This window comes from Oxyura jamaicensis, chromosome Z (assembly GCF_011077185.1).
Source record: "Oxyura jamaicensis isolate SHBP4307 breed ruddy duck chromosome Z, BPBGC_Ojam_1.0, whole genome shotgun sequence".
NCBI classification, from domain to species: Eukaryota; Metazoa; Chordata; class Aves; order Anseriformes; family Anatidae; genus Oxyura; species Oxyura jamaicensis.
The window spans coordinates 5494543-5510087 of record NC_048926.1 but is presented as its reverse complement, the minus strand read 5'-3'; the positions used below and the strand labels follow the sequence as shown (position 1 = coordinate 5510087).

The following is a 15545-nucleotide window of genomic DNA, read 5'->3' as shown; positions in this document are numbered from 1 at the left end:
CTAAATTTATTTCTTGGAGGGTTTTCCTGCCAAAATATGATTCCTTAATGTTTCATTATTTTTATGTAATTTGACTTAGTAATATTAATATATCATGATTTGAAAGCTGCTTGCAGTGCGGAGACAGAAGTTTTAGTACAATGTGATTGCTGATGTGTGTATCTCCTACTTCATTCAGTCTACTGTTCATATCAGTGCAGTAGTGTTCTTGCTATAATAGAACTACTTCAGAATTGATATTTCTATGCAGTTAGGTTAATGTGAAGTGTCCTCTTCAGTGTGCATTTGCATACATTTTTGAGGACTGATGGGAAGAGCAATAATGCTCATTCTGGGACTGTGATCAGCCACAGTGTGTGTGTGTGTATATATATATAAAACACTTAACTAGGATGGATGGATGTGTAGTTGTTGCCATTATTTTGACCACAGAGTTGTACTTCAGAAAGGCATCAGACACTAATAAATGTGGAGTTGTCTTCTGGAACATGCTTTTTTAATATTAAGAAATCTTTTACTGTAGTCAGTAACACAGAATATACATAGGTTAACAAAATACCCTTCCTTTGAAATGGTGAAGACAGCATTAATTCCTGTTTCTTGTAGTTGACAATTATTTCCTTTTCCTCCTTGATACAAGTTCCTCAATTCTTTGAAAGCTACCTCTGAAAAATGCAAAAGCATCCCAAGAAGCATATGGGACTGAAGAAGGAAAAAAAAAAAAAAGAGGGGCAGAAGCAAACTGAAGTAAATTACCTCAAAGCATTACTGACAGAAGAGCTATGTTTAAAAAAATAAAATTGATTTGAGTGGAAATGTCTGTTTCCCTTATAATGAAGCTGCTGAACCTATCTCACTCAAGTGCCTAGCTTTTACCTTTGTAATGTGTATTATACTCTAAAATGAAATAAAACTAGAATAGATTCCTGTGAAATTAAGGTTTGATATTTTTGTATGTGTTTAATGTGTACATTTATAAAAGAAAACAAAACACTATTATATATAGTGTGTGCATATATGTAAGTATACAAAATCAAGCTATATCTTGATAATCAAGATATATCAAGCTATTCTATTTGTGATTTGAGTAGACTACATGGAACATCTTCTGGCCATTAACTTTTAGATTTTCTTTTTTTTTTTTTTTTTAGCTAAGGCTGCATACTTTTATGAGATCTAGCAATACTTTCCCCTCATGCATCCTATGGAAAGCATGGAGAGGGAACGCATTGAAGATGAAAAATAAATTAAGCTTGCTGAAGTCAGTGGGAAGGTTCAGTGTTAGCGATCGTCTTTTTGATTAAACCTTCAGGGCTTAGTTTTTGAAGGTAAAATATAGATTGTGATTGAGATAATAATTCCAGTAGTCACCTTATTTGCATCTTTAATGCCTGCTTACATTTGAAAATTGGACTACATGTTCAATTTAGCCTTTAGAATTTTTGCCATTACTTCCGTCCTGTTTGACTGTGCTGGCATCAAATCTTTTCATTAGGATTCATTCCTGAAAATTACTCCAAAATAAATGAGAACAAACTTATTTAAGTATAGTATAGCATATATTATGCTTGTAGCTTGTTTTTTTTTTTTTTTGGTGACTTTTCTATTTTACTATTTTATATTGTCTTTTAAATTATCTGTAGATCATATCAATTAATGCTTGGTTGCATTTCTAAAATAAAACCAGTCTTCTGGATGTGACTGAAAAGAAGGGAAATAGTATTGCTGGATCTTGTCTTGTGGTGGCAGACCTTATTTTTTCTTTCTGCCAGATTCAAGCAAGAAATATTTTGCTTCTCCAGTGAAGCCAGCAACACCTTAGACACCTTAGTCTTCTATAAGGAAAAATTATCAGGCATCTACCTTGTGGCTCCAGAGTAGCAAGCGCATCATGAACTTCCAGAAAAGACCATATCGCACTGTATGTGGAACCTGCAATAGATAGGCACAAGTCTCCCTAAATTTGGCTGTTTCAGAGGACCTTTATTGTTGAATTGTTTTGAAATATTTTCTGCCATGTTGCTGCTGTTTCTAGGAAACTGTTTTTAGTGGAAGTACCTACCCTGATTTAGTTTTTCTTTGTGCTTCCACAGGACATGAGTAATGATAACAGCAATGTTTTCCACTCACTTGTTTGCTTCCATGGTAGCGAGTTGCAAAGATGTATCTCCTCAGATGAACTTTCATCTCTATTGTGACCATATTTATCATCTAGTGAAAGCTAACCAAAAAATCCATTTTTTCTTTTCCCTTTTATACCCACAAAACCCTGCAAGGTGTAGCCGCATCATTTTTTACTTCAGTACGTTACGTAATGCTTTAATATGGCATGTTATTTTATTTTTAGAATTGGAAATATTAAATATGCTTTGAATTTTCTGTCATTCAGGACGGTGATGAGTCATCTCCAATTTTAACAAGTTCTGAAATTGTTAAGATTCCAGATCCACAAATGTCTATGGTAAGCAGTACGTGTAAAGCATGTAAACTAATGCGTATAACAGTACTTTGTTGAGAAGTTTTCAGAAATTGAGTTAAATTTGTCATATCACTGTTTGCAGTAGTTCAAAATTCCATTGGAAAGATGTGTTGGACCAGTTGAAAAATATGTTGGTGTGACTTTTTTTTAATTGCTGCTTCTGGTAGATTTAAAATACCAGAAGTGATTTAATGCTGAAGATGCTTCTCTTCCTTTCCATACCTAACGTGCTTGCTTCTGAATTGTAGAAAAGCAAAATAGGGGGATTGTTGGTAAAAGAGGGGAGAGGGTGGGAATATAAGGTAAGAAGGAGCTGAAGAAGAGAGAAATCAAGTATAGAAGAAAGTGCAGTAACTCTTGGTCACTTCATCTGTTAAAATATTTTCTCCCTACACTCTCTTGTATGTTGTCTTTCATGTAGACAGTGCCTAAATACAGTTCTAGAAAAGATTTCCATTATTGTGGATGCCAATTCAGTGGGACTGGTATTGGCAGCTTTGGGAACCTTAATGTAAGTGGGCTTCTACTGGCAACACTGTTTGAGCACTGTTTAATCTAACACTGCAAGAGCAAGTCTGACAATGCTGAAAACTGCCTTGGCTGCTGAAATCTTGTTGACACTGTGGCTCCTATTGTGGCTCCTACTGTTGCTAACATGTTATTAACAGTGGGAAAACCTTTTGAGAATGTTTTTCTTGCATACAAAGCTTTATACTGCAAATATCCTAAAAATGTTTTCAAAGCGGCTAGCACGTTTGAGTGCTGTCTAAATCACAGATGCGTTGACTGGAACACTTGCATTCTGCAGCAATTCACCAAAAGGCAACATAGGGTTTGTAAGTCAAGTAAAGTTAAATAAACTAAAACCCCAAGAACCCTTACTTTTAATGAGTAAAAGAGCATATTGTTGAAGGAGTATCTTGTTAAACAGCAATGATGAAAGATAAACAACCCAGAAGATGGTGTAATTTTAGTTGTGAATTTTTACTGATGAGTTTTTACTAGGTGTTTTCACTTCAGTAGTAACTTTCTCTCGAGTTTAAATATTTATAAATATGAACTTACCCTCTGCATTTAGGAGAACTTAGTAGAAAGCAAACATCACAAGCTTGCTCGAAGTTTAAGAAGTGGACCTTCTGATCATGATCTGAAGCCTAATGCAGCTACACGAGATCAGCTTAATGTAAGTCACTCATCTGATGACTAAATTTGAAGTTACTAGGTAGCTTGGTATTAATGACATTTTAATGGCATTAAAGTAATGACAACTTCAGGGAAATGTTTCACGTCACTTTCAATAAAATCATTAATAAAGAAAAGCTGTTTCTTAGTTATATGGGTCCAACTCAGGAATGAGCAGAAAGTACTTTTTTTTTTTTAACTATTGCTGCAGTTTTCTTTGGATAAGAACACACATTGTACCTATATATTGGTGTTTATGGTAGTCTTAAAAATAACTGCTTATGTTTGCCTACACTGCCAGTTCTCTCAACATAACTGAGGAGCATCACCACAGTGGCATGAGAAATTTGTGTTGTTGGAAAGCTTTTTTCTAGCTGTTTTTGTCTCATCAGTGTTTTGTCACGGTATAGTCTGTTAACTTGGTGATTATGCCTGCTTGTATGTTTTAAACTCACTTTCTGACTGTGTGTCTAATAGATCATAGTGAGTTATCCACCAACAAAGCAGCTGACATACGAGGAACAGGATCTAGTTTGGAAATTCAGATATTACCTTACTAATCAGGAGAAGGTAAGTTGAATTATTTGGGAGGATTGATTAATGCAAGAACCATTTCATCTGGCACTGATTTTTACAATGTTTTGTCCTTGCAGGTACAGAGTTTGTCTTAGTTATTCAAGATTATTTTAACCTCTATAGTCGTACTGATTTAAAAATTAAAGACCATAGTTTTCCTTTTCAAATCCTAGTAACTATTATTGCAGCAGTCCTGCAAAGCCTGAGTGATAGCTTGATATACTAGTGGTGCCAATTCTTCTGAAGCAAAGTAAATGCTTAAAAAGTAGATGTCCATTGCTTTCAGACAAGAGTTAGCGTTACCAAAATACGTAGCAGAACACCAAAAGCTCAGAGTCTATCCAAGTATATTAAGTAATCACCCAGCAGTAAATACGTTTGTGTAGTTGCAATGGTGGTTGAGCAGTAATCGCTGACTTTACATTTTGCTTAAAGATCACTCTACAGTTTCAAAAGACGTATTAAAATACTTCAAGGTGCATTGTAACTTATATCAGTAAAGCTCCACAGGTCTGTGCTTATGCTAAAGATAGTTTCAATCTAGTTCTGCATTAACTTTTCATTTCTGAAATAGATTTGTTTGTCCCAGGTTTCAGTTGTTGAATTGTCCAATCTTTCATTTTAGGCCTTGACAAAATTTTTGAAGTGTGTCAATTGGGACCTACCTCAAGAGGCAAAGCAAGCACTGGAGCTACTGGGCAAATGGAAGCCGATGGACGTGGAAGACTCTCTAGAACTTCTGTCATCTCACTTCACTAATCCAACAGTTCGACGATATGCTGTTGCTAGGCTTCAGCAGGCTGATGATGAGGTATTTGCTGTTCCATGAGTACATGTGGAAGTTAGCTGATCTCGGGGCTTGGAGCACAGAGGATTTTTAGTCTTACCAGGTGCTTCAAATGTTTGCTACATTTAAGTGATAACAGCAATGGAGGAGTTTAAAACAAAAATTCACCACGATGCTCTTTACTAAAACCTCTATGGAGGGAAGTTTACAACATTAATTGCTATTGTCGAATACTCATTAATGATTGTCTTAGCTTGAACGGTCAGTGATAGCTCTTTTTTGTCAAGTTGAAACAACTCTGTGTTCTCCCCACAAACCAGTGATAAATTTTCTCTGTTAACCTGTTAACTGTACTAAACTTGAATAGTCTACTACAAGATTTCCAAACAAAACTGCCTGGTAGATTGAAGCAGTATATCATCATAAACTTTGTGAAGAAAATGAGTAGAAAAACATATGTGGAAATAAGGTATTTCTAATTATATACTGATTAGAATGTGGTGAGGTGTGATTTGTGAGTAGAGCCCACTTAATAGTTGCTAATCTTCAACATTTTAATTATGTATTTTGTTTTCTTTCAACAGTAGAAAAAAAATCCACAAAACTGTGAATGTATTGCCATAGCTCTTGATCTTTGGTAATCAATTGATATTAAAATAGGGAGCATAAATTTCTCTAATTTTAGCAAGCCCTCTTCAATAGCCAAGGTCATACTGCTTTGTCTGTACAGAGTACCTTTTACAAAACATTTAAAGCCAGCTGAGCAAGTTGAATAGTAGAGGAAATTAAGTCATTATAAGCAGCAAGTGATTAAAATTCTATTCGTCAGTCTTAAATAGATCAGATGCACTGATTCATTACTAAGGATAAAAATAAATACTGTACAGAAGAGAAGAGGAAATAAAGTGAATTCCTGGTACCATGGTCCACATTTTGTGCTCAAGTTTCATTCTCAGAAGTGTCAAACTGGAAAGTTTATTTTGTGAATGCTAGGAGCAAGTAGGGCAGCTTAAAGGCGTATTTTAAAGATGCATTTTCACTTAAATCCTTAATTAACACTTACTAAATTTGAGTGATTTAGTGATGTGATCACTTGCTGTCTTTTGGGAGTCAAACTCCATTCTAGTTCAGTTTTTTCTGTTGTATGTTTGTTTCTGATGAGACTCTCTTCCAGTTCCTTATAGTCAATAAATTCTGACCAAGTTTTTCTGAGATTAAGAAATTACGCAGCTTTGATCCTCTTGATTAATTTTCCTTTTTTTTCCCTCCATGAGGATTTGCTGATGTATCTGCTACAACTAGTCCAGGCATTGAAATATGAAAACTTTGATGACATAAAGAATGGACTGGAACCTAGCAAGAGGGATAGTCAAGGTTCAGTGTCAGAAAGCATGACAACATCTGGAGCTAATGGTACAGAAATAGAAAGGTAAGAAGCTAAGATTTCTAGTAGAAAAAAAGGAATATGTAACCAGTCCTCAAATTACTTTCCCTTTTTAGGGACTGTTGCGTATTCAGTGTTCTTCTATAATCTGAAGTGGTGACATTTAAATTAAATTTAAATTAAACAAGAAATCCTAAACTTTCACAGAATGTATTTACTGACTAGAGATAGTTTACAGAACTAACATGCTCAGTCTAGAAGTTGTGGCCTTTGGCGTTACTGTGCAGAAGGAAGGTAACTTCAGGAGGAGCAATGACATTGCTTCCTTCTATCCTTACAGAAGGTAGGTTGCTTTCCATGAAGCGGTTTCATGAGACTTCACTTCTGAATTTCATCAAAGAATATGAATCTAAACATCTGGTCAGTTTGAAATGGAAATAAATTTCTTCCAGCTCCTTCAGAAGAACATGTAGGGATAATCCTGTGAATATGAAGGAGCTGCTGGCGGTATACTTCCTATTACTTGGAATCCCAGACAAATGCTGGAATACCTGATTAATACTGGATTAAGGTGCAAACAAACTTGGTTAACAGCAGTCTCCTTTTGAGCTTTGTGTGAATATGTATAACAGGCTTCCAAATTTCTAGTATTAAGCTTCAGTATCTAATTACTTGTAACAAAGAGTACATGAGTGGCACAAGATTTCCACTGATCTTAACACTAGGCTATGTAGGTTAGGTGTCCTGGGATGCATGCTGCAATGACACTTTGACATCAATAGATCTGTTTGATTACTTTCTTTTAGGCAAATTTACTGTGTGATAATTTTGCCTAGCAATTATTGGATTTGTCTACTCTGGTATGTGTGATTGCATTCCAGATATGAGTGCTTACAGGTCTTGTGTGTTGGTAACTTAATTGAAAGCATATTTTTAAAACAACAACTTATACTGAAAATACGGATTTGCTAAATTCCCATTAATGTTTGTTTATTTTTCATGGAAGCTGGAACAAAATACTAAGATTGATGTAACCCACTGTCCTTTACAACCATAAGCCGTGTAACTAACCAGACACAGCGATCAAAGCTTCTGTTCAGGCAGTTTGTTCCAAAACAGAATTGAGAGAGCGGAGGGTTGACGGTGTTTTTCAAAGATACTTACCTTACAGAATACTTACCTTACAGTTTTCTGAGCTTGTTATGCTGTGGAAGTGAAATGCATTGCTATTTTCTTGTATGCTCTCTGTCCCACAAGCAAGAGCTTTAAATCATAGCAGTTACATGCTCTTCTTTATGTAGTTCCCAGATCATGACTCCTATTCCATCTGTTTCCTCGCCACCTCTTACGTCTAAAACAAAGGAGCCTGCAGACAATGAGAACCTTGATGTAAGTTGAATGTTTTACCTTGCATTTGTGATATTTGAGACTTCAGGAACTTAATACTATTTTATATTTTTGTGCATACTTGAATTGTTCTACTGTATTTTGCTGAATACTTGAAGTGCTCTAAGAACATGCATGTTAATTAAATGCTTAAAAAAATAGCAATAGGTTTTCTGAATTTTTCTTACAGGCTGTTTATTTTTCTGCTTGGTCACTTTACCCAAAAGTGGGGGACTAGGCATTGATTTTTTTTGTAATAACAAACTGTCATTTAAAGTAAAAAATCACTGAAAAAATGATCACATGCTGGTTGGATACTGGCAACTACATGTTTTTGAGGTGTTTTAAAGCCCTCATTTTTTAAATAGAAAACAGTTATCCAAATATTTTTTAATACCTGCAATGTGTTCTTCCTGTGCTGAAATTCTTCGGCATTTGTGCCATCATTGTAGACCTTAAAGATGCTGTGATTTATATCTGCCAAGAATTTTACTCTTCTGCTTTTAGTAGAAATTGCAGGATGGAAAATTTCAATGTAAAGACAATTTAGGGGAGTCTGTTTTTAATCTGGTGTACAGTTGTACAGTTAATTGGTCTTTGAATAAAAGATCCATTGTCTTTGTAAATCTTCCTGTTTGGGTCTCAGGACTGCATGGAAATTAAACATCAAAAGGAACATCTAGGTAAAGATGATCATATTTTTTTTTTAGTTGGACTGTTACACCTTGGAAAAGCACCTAAATGCTGTGTATACTCTACAAATCCATTTTTTATGTTAATATGTAAAAACATCTTAATGAGTTTCAGCTCATCTGGATGTGAAACAGGTAGCAAATCCCTTTCAGGGTTGATTGGCACACTTGGTTAATTGCATAGGAGGTACTGTAAATAGAAAGCTAACATTGAAGGTTTATAGTTGGAAAACATCATGTACTTCTGATATATTGGTAAATATGCTACCATGATATACTTTTTTTTTTTTTTTTTACTTAATGCTGCTGCTGGAAATGTTTGAAGTAAAAATAAAAATGAGTTCAGTCCGAGGTTGGATTGGATTCAGCCTTTACAAAGGAACATCTCTCAAACCTTCATGCATTTGTGTTTTTTCCTTACCTTCATCTTTATGATGTGTTCAGACTTATTTTATAATGTAATTTTTGCTTTTCTTAAATCTCTTTCAGCAAGACCTTTGCACTTTCCTGATATCACGAGCATGCAAAAATTCCACGTTGGCAAACTACTTATACTGGTATGTTACAAACTGTTTATTCATACTGTATCAATGAGTAATTGAAATCAAAGCTATAAAGCCCAGAATGATGCACAGCAATAGATAACTTGAGAATCTCAATTTCAGTTAGGATGAAGTAGTATTTTTACAACAATACACAGCTGAACAGAATAATCACTAAAAAGAGGACACTGATTTTTAAAGCATAAAAAATGTTTCTCTGTTAGACAAAGGAAGGTGATCTGTAGGGCATTAAGTACAGTGTCTGAGGGAGGGGCAAGTCCCCCAAGCTAACTGTATATTTTTTAAGTTGTCATTCACTTTGTTTCTGGTATTGAGTAGGAAATCAATTTCATCTTCTGCACTGCTTTTGTTTGCTTTATGTTTATACTTTTGGCAGTGTTGACTAGAATATTAAAGTTAATTAAATAACTCAAGAACATACTTTATAAATGTTCATAATGTTGTTCATCAGATGGTGCTAATCTAACTGTTTTTTTAGATTCAGTTTGTGACTACGTTGTAAACACAGTCACTGCAGATGTGTGCTTTCTTTAGGGGGAACTTTAGTTATGAATAGTTTGTGTAGATGGTGAAGAGGTAAGATGTTGTCTCACTTAAGCAATTTAAGAATAAAATGCCTAAACTAGTCATCTGCATGCCTTAATGTACTTAATGAAATAAGCATTTGCAGATACAATCTCACTGTAAGAAAGCTGAGGTGACTAGAGCTGTACTCCATGTGCTCCCTGAAAATGTCTGCGTGTATATGCATATAAACACAGACGAGCATATACTTGTATACGTGCATGTATTTTATAATGGACAGCTTAGGCACCTTTCACATGGTTAAAAATGACTTAAGTCAAATGTTTATCATATGTATCCTTTTAGATACATCTAATAATTTAAAATATTCATATGTATTAGTATATGCTTATAAAGTGAATTGGGTGTTTTATGTGGTATAAACTTAAACGGTTCCTGTTTAAATTTAAGAACCTATCTTAAGAGTGAGTGACCCAGCCTGTAAATTGCTTAAATTCTGTTGCTTTTTCAGAAATGTAAATGAAAGATAATTCAAGTGCATTATTTAAATATTCATGCAAGGGAACTGTACTTTTGTAGGGGCAAATATGATGTTTGACTTCAGAATGAAAACGTTAATAAATGTAAATGGTTAAAATAATGGCAGGCTGAATTGGAGTGCGTAGAAGCCAAATGTTTGATTGAATTAAACTCTCTGCACTTGCAACTTGTCAGAATCTACAGAATATTTAAAAGTTTCCAGAACTCCAAAGTTTTTGTCTTCCAACTGCAGAAACACAACAACAACAACAAAAAACACCATCATAAAAGTCAATTCATTCATTGTTTTCTTTCCAGACATCTTAATCTCAGTGACAAAATACAAATGTTGTAGGCACTGTTTGAGCTGACGTAGCCATAAATCCTTGTGGCTGCTGATCAATTGCTTGTTTCATCTATTCAGGCACAGCGTTCACCAAAATAATCAATGGAAAAGTACAGTATCCCTTAGAAATCAAACCTCCCTGCTCATTCACTTGTCATTGTAAAGTTCTCTTATACTTTAACAGTGCCTGCAGAAGTCACTGTTACTGCTTTTTACTTCTCCTTCATCAGGATCTATGAGACACTTACCCATGTGTGAAGCATTACTACCTCCTGGTTTTAAGGTGGTTTTGAGAAACCGCCCAAATTTTTAACAAATGAAAAAAGCATGTTTCAATTAATGACACACTTTTTTCCCTGAAGTTTTAGTGCACAGATTTTTTTTTAAATGTTTATTTTTTTGGCTTATATTACAGCAATCTAACGTTGTCGCTTTAGTAAGGTAACAGTGTGTAGAAAAAGTATAAGCAAAGATTTTGAAGTAATTTCTGGTTATAGATTTTCTTGAGATAATACGTGTAAAATACTTTACATGTACCTTTAATATATATAATGCACATTTGTAAATAAGTCAAATTTGACACAAGCAAAGTGAATTTTGAATCACTTCTAGTAGATTTCTTATATCAACGCTAAAAAGAAAATTCAGATTTTTTTTTTACATCCAAAACTTAAATTTAGTCAGAAGTAGACTAAAGCTGCAGTGGAATTTTCCAGGATATCTGTCTGTAATTTTCCGAACAGTCCAGGAATGTGCAGGTCTGTAGCTATTTACTTCCAGATGGATGTGCCTTTCCTACTTTTCCCTTTCTTTTCAGGAAGAAGGCTTGTGTTTCAAAGCAAGGGAGTTGCTTTTAACTTAAGCTATAGACAAGTGATGTCCTTAGTTCTCCCTTTTATGATAATTTCTAGCCTATCAGCTAAAACAAACCCAGGGTGTTTAGGCATTTATTTCTTAACATATGAAGCTGATTAAAAATCAGTGTAAAACTAAAATGTAAGAGCCACCACCACCAAGTCAATTTATGTAGTGTTCATTTGATTGTCATCTGCGGTCAGCATTCTTCAGCACTAGCTGAATTTATAGAAGACTCCATATATGACGTCACTGATTGTTTATGGAAAGTCTTCTATCCATGTGAAAAGTAATCTGTAAAGGAGAAGAAACATCATTTTTTCATCTGCAATCAATCATTTAGCTGCAAAGAAGGTACAAGTCCAAAAAAACTGGAAAAAATTAGTTATTAGTATGAAGTGTGAGCATGTTTATTGAATATGTAGAGCCAGTTCTGACTGCAAATTCACTGTTTGAAAACAATTGCTAATCTCTACCTTTTTGTTTTTTTAAAGTGGGATTGTTTTGCCTGGGTAACGCTATGAAATATATTGGTAAACAGAAGGAAGACCTGTGCACAGCTACTTTTTGTTTACAGCTACTTTTTGTTTATCAGTGCTGTGAATAGAAACAAGCACAAAAGTGTTTCCGAACTACTAATTAGCACATCAAAATAAATTTTCAGTGTAATTGTCTGGAAAATTCTAGAAATGAAAGCTAGATTTGAAATGTAGCCTTTACAGAGCTATTTCAGGATCAATACAGTTTCTTCCATTGTTGCTAATGGTAAAATAAGGAACAAGTAGGATAGGATTTTTTTAAAAGGTGTACTTGAATAGCAAGTTTGCAGCAACTATTTTATCTCTGGGCTGTAGAGGGTAGTAGTGTAGTGGAGTACCCACTCTTCCCGTTTGGAGTGTCCTTGTGATTTGAACTTCTGTCCTGTCTGAGTGATGTTTGACTGCTTCAAGTGAAGCACCTCAAACTTTTATAGGCTGCCCTATCCAAATGGGAATTTATGACTATGCAATTTTGAAGAGCTCAGCTAGTATCATTCAAATAACAACTTTAACAACTTTTATTTTTAGCTCCAAGTGTATAGTACAGGACTTCAGTATTTCACAGAAATTGTGCAGTGCCAGAGTACAGTTTAACTTGAATTGTTTCTGTGCTGCAGGTATGTAATAGTAGAATGCGAAGACCAAGACACTCAGCAGAGGGACCCAAAGACTCATGAAATGTACTTAAATGTGATGAGAAGATTTAGTCAGGCTTTGCTAAAGGTAATGCCTCTGTGTAAGAAAATACTTGATGATTCTTTTCTTTTAAAAAGACACAAGCCTCTAGAAAGAGGACAACTTGTCATATCATGTATTGAAATCTAGAAAGTTTCTACTTCTGTTTGAATTTTAAGTGATTGTGGTAAAGCAAAGAAAAACTATCGAGAACGTTTTCCTCTGTCTTATTGCTTGCTTCCATTAATAACATGCTGATTCTGAAATCCTATGCCTTGTACGATCAGTCCAGTTCACTTCTAATTTCTTTATTAGAAATATTTCTCTACCAATGCAAATTTAGACAAGAGACCTGTCTTTTGAATCCAAAAGCTGTGTTGTTCTGTATGCCAGCAGCAAAGGATGCTGTAGTAACCAGAAGGAAAAAAAGCAAAAACAAAAAAGCTTTTGTGAATTACAGTCTATAATTTTATAGTAGATGCACTAAAATCAAGCTAGACTGTGAATCTTATACTCCATATTAATTCCCATTTTAGGGATGCTATGTAAATCTGACTCTTAACACTTCATAGAGTATTTCACATGCTTGTCCTTATTACCTTATTTTGGTTGTGTGAGTATTTTTTTCCTGCATGAATGTTCATACTAAAATTGTTGATTCAAATTAAAGTGAACTTATAGGTCAGATAATTGATTGTCAGCTCCAATGATTCGGACTGTGCTTTCCAGAAAATATCTTTTGAATTTGGGAGGAAATAAATCTTTATTCACTTACAACATAAAAGCCCAAAGATATAAGAATAAAGAACAAAATATTTTTAGGTAAAATAATTATGGAACAAATAACTAATATTGTTTCTTTTAATTCACTTAGGGTGATAAGTCTGTCAGGGTGATGCGTTCATTGTTGGCAGCCCAGCAGACGTTTGTAGATCGCCTCGTTCATGTAATGAAAGCAGTGCAGCGTGAAAGTGGGAATCGTAAGAAAAAGGTAAATGAAGACTGGAAAGCTTACACTGTCAAATTCTACCCAGAAATGAATGTTAGCATTTCACTAAAAATTCTTACTACTCAGATGTATAACAGATGTCTGTCTATCCTACAACAATTTTAGGTAACTTTAAAGAAACCTAAGAAAGGATTAGATAGGTCAAAGTTACAAAATGTTCTGAAACTTCAGACTTGGAGAAGAGACTCTTCAGAAATGTCTCAGGGTATTTTGGCTAAAGTAAGGTGTAGAAATCATTGAAGAGGTAGTGATTTGAGGGTGAGCAAGGTGCAGAAGATAGAAGGGAGCAGAAGTTGTTGTGATGTGAGAATTATCACAGTCATGTAATGGCTGAAGTTGGAAAGCACTTCTGAAGGTCATTTTGTCCTACTTCCCTGCAAGTCTGCCTGCAGCAGCTTGCCCAGGGCTGCTGTCCCATCACTGGGCACCATTGGAAAGAGCCTGGCTCTATGTTCTTTGCACCCTCCAGTCGAGTATTTATATACATGGATTAAAATCTCCCCTGAGCCTTCTCTTCTCTGGACTTAGAAGTCCCAGCTCTCTCAGCCTTTCCTCCTAGGAGAGGTTCTCCAGTCTACTGATGATTTCTGTGTGTCTGTTGGACACTCTCCAATATGTCCATGTCTCTCTTATACTGAGGAGCCCAGAACTGGGCTCAATATGCTAGGCGTGACCTCATCAGTGCTGAATAGAGGGGAAGGATCACCTCCCTTAACCTGCTGTTGGCCCATGTTTAACTTGGTGTCCACCAGGACCACCCTCAGGTATTCCTACATCTGTTGTTATTACATATGGAGAATTTTTATTTCACTGCATTTTAAGAATGAAATCTTGATTCTTTGGAATAGTAATTGAAAAAGCTGGTGATTTATTAGTAATAGTTATCTGCTGTTAAGATTTTAACTGTTCATGTATGCCTAATAGTTTTGATTGATTTTTTTTTTTTTTTTTTTTTGGGGGGGGGGGGATAAAACATAAGCTTTTGATTCTTTTTCTTCTAGAATGAGAGGCTTCAGGCATTGTTAGCGGATAATGAAAAGATGAATTTAGCGGATATGGAACTTATTCCACTTCCTCTGGAGCCTCAGGTGAAAATTAAAGGGATAATCCCTGAAAAAGCCACACTCTTCAAGGTAAATAATCTCTGAATAGCAGAAATATAAACAAATCTAATGAGCACCAAGCTTAGATACACCAGTTGAAAGACTGAAAGAGGCTAATGTAGTCAAGGAGAAATCTAATTGTAATGTGCTCTTAAAGTGATACATTGTTTTTTTCTAAAGCTGATTTCAAATTAATGTGCTAAATTCACAGCAGCTTTTATAAAACTGATATACTTTATTAAATAGCTATAATCTACTTTTGAAAAAGGTGAAATGTTAATGCTTAGATCTTGTTTAGAGTAAGTGGTTCACAAGCCGGCGACATTGTCTCCAAGGTAGCTGAATGCTTCCTAGTTCAGAACTTCTCTGAACCTTAGTCTGTGTCCAGAGGGAGCATCACTTATGTTCAAAATCTTACATGTAGCATACTTGTTTTGATTTTTAATCTACATGTTAACATTATTGTACTGCAAAATGAAACTTAATTTGTTAGGGTGTGGGAAGAAATAAGGTGGTCCATTTCATTATGTTGCAATGGACTACCACATAGATGATGTATCCCAAGTGTAAATAACTCCTTAAATTGAACCAGATCAGTTGCTTGTGATTACATAGCCATTCCTAAATACAGTTATTGGACAGTCAATATGCTGTTAAAAGGGTTGAATTATTTTGCTTCTTATGCTGCTTGGAACGTAAGTAGCCCATGTTCATAATAAGTTTAATTTCAAGTCATTTAGTTGACTGTTATCCAGTTTTGAGATGACCAAAATGTGTTTTACCAGTCAGGCCTCTAACCAGGAGGTATTATCTGCTAGTTTTAAAGAAAAGAGAAGGGAGGGGGGGAAGTTCAAGCTTTTGTTGCAACAAATGTTAACCATGATTTCTAGCAGGTTGTAAATGTATGCCTTCTAGTTTCATGGGA

General features: G+C 35.0%; 1 protein-coding gene across 2 annotated transcripts in view; it reads left to right on the top strand.

Moving 5' to 3' along the window:
• Nucleotides 1-15545, top strand: part of PIK3C3 (phosphatidylinositol 3-kinase catalytic subunit type 3) — a 70991-nt gene that overhangs the window by 17032 nt on the left and 38414 nt on the right. Inside the window, exons 8-18 of one of the 2 annotated variants that reach the window (XM_035309833.1) lie at nucleotides 2390-2461; nucleotides 2901-2990; nucleotides 3558-3662; nucleotides 4139-4231; nucleotides 4863-5048; nucleotides 6299-6453; nucleotides 7710-7797; nucleotides 8976-9043; nucleotides 12451-12556; nucleotides 13383-13499; nucleotides 14519-14650. In XM_035309833.1, coding sequence (XP_035165724.1) covers nucleotides 2390-2461; nucleotides 2901-2990; nucleotides 3558-3662; nucleotides 4139-4231; nucleotides 4863-5048; nucleotides 6299-6453; nucleotides 7710-7797; nucleotides 8976-9043; nucleotides 12451-12556; nucleotides 13383-13499; nucleotides 14519-14650 — 1212 coding nt within the window. The remainder of the gene's footprint in view (nucleotides 1-2389; nucleotides 2462-2900; nucleotides 2991-3557; nucleotides 3663-4138; nucleotides 4232-4862; nucleotides 5049-6298; nucleotides 6454-7709; nucleotides 7798-8975; nucleotides 9044-12450; nucleotides 12557-13382; nucleotides 13500-14518; nucleotides 14651-15545) is intronic. The other variant, XM_035309834.1, reaches the window with a different exon arrangement.